Raw genomic sequence first — 6,942 nt, forward strand, 5'->3', positions numbered from 1 at the left:
CGCTGTTGGCCATGTGGGAGTCCAGTGCCTTACCTAGCATGCCACCTGCCGGCCCGGTTGGTATAACTTTTATTCCCACTCTGGAAACAAGGAAACAGAGGCCCACGCGCAGAAGTGACATTTCTGAAGCACAACCTTGGGGGGTGAGGGGACCTGATCCGATCTGGCCGACCTCAGAACTATGTCCTTTCCCCATCACAGAGAGGGAAACCGGAGCCAGGGAGTGAGTTTGGGGCTCAGCCTCCCTGCTGTGGGCCTCAGCCGACTGCATCCCCAGAAGGGAGTGCCTGGGTAATGGTCCAGAATGCGACATCACAGATCCTGCCTGTCGTAATTAGCAATGTTCCCTGGCTAGAGCCAGCAAATGTCGTTACGTGGGCTGGCAGGCACTGAAATCCGATTAGAGGGGCCCCACTCCCTGGGCTGCGGCAGGTGCCCTGAGCTGGCAGCCTGAGTGGCAGAGGGGCAGAGGCCCCTAGTCTGGCCCAGACAGGGCCTGCATTCTCTGGGTTGGAGTCCTTGGTCCCCATGGGCTGCCCCCTTCACATGCCCCTAAGAAGGCCGATGGGGGCGCTGGGCCGCGGAGAGCAGGGGAGACCTTCTCCTGTGAGGCCCAGACAGGGGACGTGGGTGGGTTTCCAGCAAGGATTGCGTACACCGGAGGCCATGGCAAGAGCAACTGTCCTGGGGCCAGCCTGTCTGGGGTGCTGCTGGGGTTCGAGCACAGTGTGCACCGATGGGCTTGGTGGGAGCCTGGTGGAGACGTGGGCTGCAGGTGAAGGTGTGGTGGGCACGGGTGACGCTGGGCAAGTGACTTCTCGCCAAGTCTTGAGTGACTGACTGACAGTAGCACTGGGCCAAGCTGCCGGTGTGGGGTGTTGAGCGACTTATGGGGCTGGGGGGCTGCATGCCGCAGCCCTGGTCATCAGCCCGTCCTGCCACCTCTAGACCTCTTGCCACCCGAGGTCTGCAGCCTCTTGAACCCCGCGGCCATCTACGCCAACAACGAGATCAGCCTGCGTGACGTCCAGGTCTACGGCTTCGACTACGACTACACGTTGGCCCAGTATGCCGACGCGCTGCACCCCGAGATCTTCAACGCCGCCCGCGACATCCTAATTGAGCACTACAAGGTGAAGCCAGCCTGGGGTCCCTGGGCGGGCGGCTGGATCGGTGCCCCAAGGTGGCCACCCAGCCAGCAGGTCTGGCAGTGCCCTCGGCTCAGGCTAGACCCTCTGCCCCAACAGTACCCAGAGGGGATTCGAAAGTACGACTATGACCCCAGCTTTGCCATCCGGGGCCTGCACTACGACATCCAGAAGGTGAGCAGCCGCGCGCCTCACGCTGATGCCCCACCCTTTCTGCCTGCCCCTCGGCCTCGGAGCTGTCCTTCCTCTCGGTCATCCACGATCCCTTAGCTCTATCCAACTGGGGCTTTGGTGGGGCCGAAGCGGTGGCTCCAGGCTAAGGACTGCGGCCTCACTGCCTGCCCTGGCGCCCCCAGAGCCTTCTGATGAAGATCGATGCCTTCCACTACGTGCAGCTGGGGACGGCCTACAGGTCGGTGCTGACTGCCCTACTACGCGTCCCACCCCACACTGCCGCCTGGGCCCCAGGCCCTGGACTGAGGTGTCCCTGTGCCCGTTCAGGGGCCTGCAGCCCGTGCCCGATGACGAGGTGATCGACCTCTATGGCGGCACCCGGCACATCCCCCTCTACCAGATGAGTGGCTTCTACGGCAAGGTACCGCCCGCCTGCCACGGCCTGGGTCAGGGGCTGGCCGCGGAGGCTGGCCCCCTGGGAGGTGGCGCCCACAGGCCGTGAGGCCCGCAGGCAGTTGAGACGGTGCCCCCTCCCCCCCAGGGTCCCTCGATTAAGCAGTTCATGGACATCTTCTCGCTGCCGGAGATGGCCCTGCTGTCCTGTGTGGTGGACTTCTTCCTGGGCCACGGCCTGGAGTTCGACCAGGCTCACCTCTACAAGGATGTGACGGTGAGGGGGTCTCGGACAGCGGGGAAAGCGAGGTGCCACCATGTGGGCAGGCCTTCCCGGGCCCTGCCCCCTCACCGTCCCCTCCGTCCCTCTGCCCCCAGGATGCCATCCGCGACGTGCACGTGAAGGGCCTCATGTACCAGTGGATCGAGCAGGACATGGGTAAGGCCAGAGGTGGCCCTGGCAGCCCCTGCGCAGGGGTGGGGCTGGGCCTCACAGACCCTCCCTCCCTTAGAGAAGTACATCCTGAGAGGGGACGAGACGTTCGCCGTCCTGAGCCGCCTGGTGGCCCACGGGAAGCAGCTGTTCCTCATCACCAACAGCCCTTTCAGCTTCGTGTGAGTCCCGCGCCTGCGGGTGAACGGGCAGGGCGGGGCAGACGTGGGGCCTCCAGCTCACCTGCCACCTGCACCCTCCACACAGGGACAAGGGGATGCGGCACATGGTGGGGCCCGACTGGCGGCAGCTCTTCGATGTGGTCATCGTCCAGGCCGACAAGTTCACTGACCGGCGCAAGTACGGGCCCGGGGGTGGCTGGGCTTGCGGGGGGCTGCTCTCCGCCTGAGGACAGCTCCCACCGCCACACACCCCCCCTGAGCAGGTGGCTCTTCGAGAGAAGAGGGTACCTGGCTTGGGGCCCTGCCACAGACTAGAACTAGAGCCCTTCATCCCACCCCAGGCCGTTCCGGAAACTCGACGAGAAGGGCTCGCTCCAGTGGGACCGCATCACCCGCCTGGAAAAGGGCAAGATCTACCGGCAGGTGAGGGCATCGCGCACGGGGTGCTCAGGGCAGCCTCTGGGGAAGCAGCCCGGCTCCATGCCCTGACCACCCTCCCCTGCAGGACAAGGGCCACTGGGGAGCAGGTCTAGGCAGCTGCTGGACCTGACCCCGGGCCGGAATGCCCCCTCCACTGCTCTGGAGGTGAGGCTGGTCTGCAGCAGAGGCCGGGCCTCCTCGGGCCCTGCAAATCCCTCAGGGTGGCTGCAGTCGCTGAGTGCCCTTGGGGGCTGATCACCCTGCTGCGGCAGAGCATGCCTGGCGGGGACCCCTGAGCCAGGCCTATGGGGACAGTGTGGGTACCCTGGGGAGACTCCCTACTTCCTGTCTGGCTAGGGAAATGGGGGGAAGGGAGACTGGGTGACCCGCCTGAGATTAAAGTGCTGGACCCAGGCTGGAATGCGGAAATCCTTGGTGAGCCGGGATGCTTAGGGCGGGGGTTCCAGAGGCCTCAGGGCAGCCACGGGGCATCCATTACTTGGCCACCCACCCTGCCCCACCCCAGTTCTCCTTGTCCCTTCCCTGGCCTTGAAGTCTGGCTGCCGCTGGAGAGGCCCAGGCTGCTCTTCCCACCTGATGCCCTGGTTCCCCGCACTGTGTGTGGGTCCTGTCTGCTCCTTAGCAGCCACTCCGAGGCTGTCCTCTGACCCCTAAGAGTCTCTCACAGCCCCCCATGCAAGCTCATTCCTCCACAGCCCTGACTGCCTGGGGCCCCACCTCCCTGAGGTGGCAGGGTGCCTCGACTGCTACCGCACTCCTTCCCCCACTGGCCCCTGTCTGCTCTGGGCACCTGCCCGGTTACGTTCAGGCCTGGCCGGCCCTTCCCTCCGGCTCTGGAGCCAAAGCCCAAGCTCCAGCGAGGTCTGCTGTTGGCCCCCTGCTCCTTCTGGGCCTGCAGGGCGTGGGCCTTCCCCGCAGCTGCTTCTCAGAGGGAGACTCGAGTCCTAGCTGGCGCTGGGTGTCAGGTCACAGGGAGGGGAGGCCCCCGAGGCACAGGGCACCAGGCCAGGCCCACAGGAGATCTTCCTGCCAGGCAGCCCCCCTTCCCAAATGGGAGGGGGAAGCAGCAAAGCCCAGGGAGGGACAGCAGGGCCACGGGAAAGGTCAGCCCACATCCGGCTGGACTCGGCTCACTGGGGATTCAAGAGGCCCAGTAGTGGCCAGGGCCTGATTCGGGCAGCTCTGGGGTGTGCCCCAGGCCCAGCAGCGCCCCCTCTCACCAGGGAAACCTGTTTGATTTCCTACGCCTGACCGAGTGGCGCGGCCCCCGAGTGCTGTACTTTGGAGACCACCTCTACAGCGACCTGGCGGTGAGGGGCGGCTGGGCTGCAGGGGGGAGGGAGGGCACTCCCCCCACTGGCGCTGAGCCCAGCCCCCACCCCCCCAGGATCTCATGCTGCGGCACGGCTGGCGCACGGGGGCCATCATCCCCGAGCTGGAGCGCGAGATCCGCATCATCAACACGGAGCAGTACATGCACTCGCTGACCTGGCAGCAGGCGCTCACCGGGCTGCTGGAGCGCATGCAGGTGTGCGGCGGGACGGGACAGCCCGGGGCTGGGCCACCATCTGGGCGCCCCCCAGCATGCTCTCCGCTCTGTCCCTCAGACCTACCAGGACGCGGAGTCGCGGCAGGTGCTGGCGGCCTGGATGAAGGAGCGGCAGGAGCTGAGGTGAGGGGGTGGGGCGGCGGGAGTCACTGCCAGCGCCGGCTGTGCCCGCAGCAGCACCAGGACCGTCTCCTCCCCAGGTGCATCACCAAGGCCCTGTTTAACGCCCAGTTCGGGAGCATCTTCCGCACCTTCCACAACCCCACCTACTTCTCCAGGCGCCTCGTGCGCTTCTCCGACCTCTACATGGCCTCCCTCAGCTGCCTGCTCAACTACAGCGTGGACTTCACCTTCTACCCGCGCCGCACGCCCCTGCAGCACGAGGCGCCCCTCTGGATGGACCAGCTCTGCACCGGCTGCATGAAGACACCCTTCCTTGGCGACATGGCCCACATCCGCTGAGCCTCCTTTATTGTCCAGGACGGACCCCAGCCCCTCCTGCCCCCTCCATTCCGGGCATCTGTCCAGACGAGCAATAAACGTGACCTCCCTCCCTCGTGTGCCTCTGCCTCCGCCCCGGCTGCGTCGTCACTTGACTGCGAGGATCCTCTGGGTGTCTGGGAAGTCCTCCTCCAGCAGCGAGTCCTAGGAGAAGAGGCAGCTGGTGGCAGGGCCAGGCCAGCCCGGGCCCACTCCCCATCTCCCCTGTCCTGCACTCACGTCAAAGGGTTCACAGAAAGCCTCGTGGCTGCCAAAGACAGGGTTGGGGACAGAGACTAGAGTGGGGTTGGTCCCTTCTTGCCACGGGGAGAAGTCATCGTCGGCATCATCTTCTGCCTGGGAGCACAGGTGAGTCGTGAGGGGCAAGTGAGACCCAAGACCCCTGCCAGCTGCCTCTGCCCAGCCCTACCTGGAAGGCCGAGAAGCCGAAGCCTGTGGGCTTTCCTCGTGCACGAAGGTAAAAGGCTCCGGCCACCAGGCCGAGCACGGTTCCGAAAGCCACCACAGCCCCCACTCCTGCCGCCACCGGCGGGGCCCCCGGACCCCCCTGCCGCCACCGGCGGGGCCTCGGGTGCCAGCACTGCCCGCTGCAAACGAGAGCATCAGGGATCTGGCGGGATCTGTCCCTCACCCCTTGCAGCTCTGTCTCCCCATCCCCCCAACCCTGACTCACAGACTCTGGGGGTGCCAGGAGGGGACCAGCCAGAGCGTGGATGATGCCATTGAAGGCCATGATGTCCCACACGAGGACGTGGCTGACCACAACTGCCCCTGGGGCCTGCAGGGAGACCAGAGTGAGGCCCGGCAGGTGAGCGAGGGCCAGAGCCAGCAGGGCGGACAGCGGCCAGACTCACCGCAGGGGTCCGGGAGCTGTTGCTAGGGTGCGTGTCCCCGATGACGAGGCTGAGGCCCGAGTGGGCATGGAGCAAGGCCCCCTGGCTGGCGTTGGCACTCAGGAAGGTGGTGTTGGAAGCATGCAGCTCTAGGTCTGGGCCACTCAGTGTCTGTGGGCAGAGCAGGGTGGTTGGCCAGGCCCGGCAGGGGCAGACTCCAGCTCAGCCCTGCTGCCCGAGCCCTGCCAGGTACCATGTTGCCCACAAAGCCCTCGTTGACAGGGACGAAGAGTGTCTTGTAGGTGAGCTCGTCATCCAGGAAGCCCAGGAAGTCGAGACCCTGCTGGGTGGCGTTGGCATACCCCAGCAGCATCTGGAGGAGGCAGGCAGGCAGGCAGGACTGTGAGCAAGCTGCCTCCCGGGAGCCCAGACACCCACCCACCCGCCGCTGGGCCCCACACACCCCGTAGAAGGTGGAGAAGTTGGCGGTGGTGGCCAGGACGTCCAGCAGCTTCCCGTTGCACACGCTGACCCCATCACCCACGAAGCCAGCTCGGCACTGGCAGGCCACGTCTGCAGGAAAGGCAGGTCAGGGGCTCTGGGTGGGGCCCAGGGCAGAGCAAGGGTATGGGGCGAGGTGGGCGGATGCACCTTGCACACGGTAGCAGTAGGCGTCCCAGCGCTCCGAAAGGTTTCTGCGGGTGCCCAGGCTGACCACGCCCACCCGCCCGCCGCCACAGTCAGGTGCAGGGAAGACGACAGGGTGGGCGGCAGAGCCATTAGCCAGCCAGCCCACGAGGCACAGGTGGAATCCCAGCTGTGGGGGCAGGAAGGGATACTGAGGCCCCAGGCCTAACGGCAGAGGCCCTGTGGGCTTGACTCCACCTCAAGGGCCCTACATACCTGCTGGGCAGCGGAGAGCTGCAGGGGTGAGGCCAGGACAGCTCCCTGGGCCTCACATGCCACCTCAGCCTCTGAGAAGTTCATGCCATAGGGGCCGCTGGTGGCCTGGAGATGGAAGACACCAGCCCGTTTCTCTGCGAACGTAGAGCACAAGATCAGCAGGCCAGCCCCAAGGGGTGAGGCAGGGGCGCGGGGAGGAGGTGGGGGAGCACACCCTGGAAGTGGAGGTCAGTGCACGTGGCGTCGGCATGGCAGGGCGAGGGCTGGCCCAGGCAGCGGTCCACAGGCGGCTCCTGCTCCTCCAGACACTGCAAGCCGTCCCCCACGTAGCCGGCGTGGCACTTGCAGCGCCGGGGGCTTTGGGGCGGAGTGGAACACGTGGGGG

The 6,942-nt window shown here is 66.0% G+C and overlaps 2 protein-coding genes across 3 annotated transcripts in view; one reads left to right on the forward strand and one right to left on the reverse strand.

Moving 5' to 3' along the window:
• Window positions 1–4,874, forward strand: part of NT5DC2 (5'-nucleotidase domain containing 2) — a 7,889-nt gene extending 3,015 nt beyond the window's left edge. For both annotated transcript variants that reach the window (XM_006169313.2, XM_006169314.3), the window contains exons 2-14: window positions 949–1,133; window positions 1,248–1,322; window positions 1,505–1,560; window positions 1,650–1,743; window positions 1,864–1,992; window positions 2,094–2,154; window positions 2,228–2,330; window positions 2,416–2,508; window positions 2,672–2,753; window positions 3,995–4,081; window positions 4,159–4,299; window positions 4,379–4,443; window positions 4,521–4,874. In XM_006169313.2, coding sequence (XP_006169375.1) covers window positions 949–1,133; window positions 1,248–1,322; window positions 1,505–1,560; window positions 1,650–1,743; window positions 1,864–1,992; window positions 2,094–2,154; window positions 2,228–2,330; window positions 2,416–2,508; window positions 2,672–2,753; window positions 3,995–4,081; window positions 4,159–4,299; window positions 4,379–4,443; window positions 4,521–4,782 — 1,433 coding nt within the window. In that variant the 3' untranslated portion in view covers window positions 4,783–4,874. The remainder of the gene's footprint in view (window positions 1–948; window positions 1,134–1,247; window positions 1,323–1,504; window positions 1,561–1,649; window positions 1,744–1,863; window positions 1,993–2,093; window positions 2,155–2,227; window positions 2,331–2,415; window positions 2,509–2,671; window positions 2,754–3,994; window positions 4,082–4,158; window positions 4,300–4,378; window positions 4,444–4,520) is intronic.
• The window catches only part of STAB1 (stabilin 1), a 32,850-nt gene continuing 30,664 nt past the window's right edge, over window positions 4,757–6,942 (reverse strand). The window contains 10 exon segments of the mRNA XM_027768597.1: window positions 4,757–4,965; window positions 5,041–5,157; window positions 5,231–5,387; window positions 5,499–5,599; window positions 5,676–5,825; window positions 5,908–6,027; window positions 6,118–6,227; window positions 6,306–6,471; window positions 6,558–6,691; window positions 6,772–6,916. Of these exon segments, the coding sequence (XP_027624398.1) occupies window positions 4,909–4,965; window positions 5,041–5,157; window positions 5,231–5,387; window positions 5,499–5,599; window positions 5,676–5,825; window positions 5,908–6,027; window positions 6,118–6,227; window positions 6,306–6,471; window positions 6,558–6,691; window positions 6,772–6,916 (1,257 nt within the window). The 3' untranslated portion in view covers window positions 4,757–4,908.

The sequence above is a fragment of the Tupaia chinensis genome, unplaced genomic scaffold (assembly GCF_000334495.1).
Source record: "Tupaia chinensis unplaced genomic scaffold, TupChi_1.0 Scaffold147003_1, whole genome shotgun sequence".
In the NCBI taxonomy this organism is placed as follows: Eukaryota; Metazoa; Chordata; class Mammalia; order Scandentia; family Tupaiidae; genus Tupaia; species Tupaia belangeri.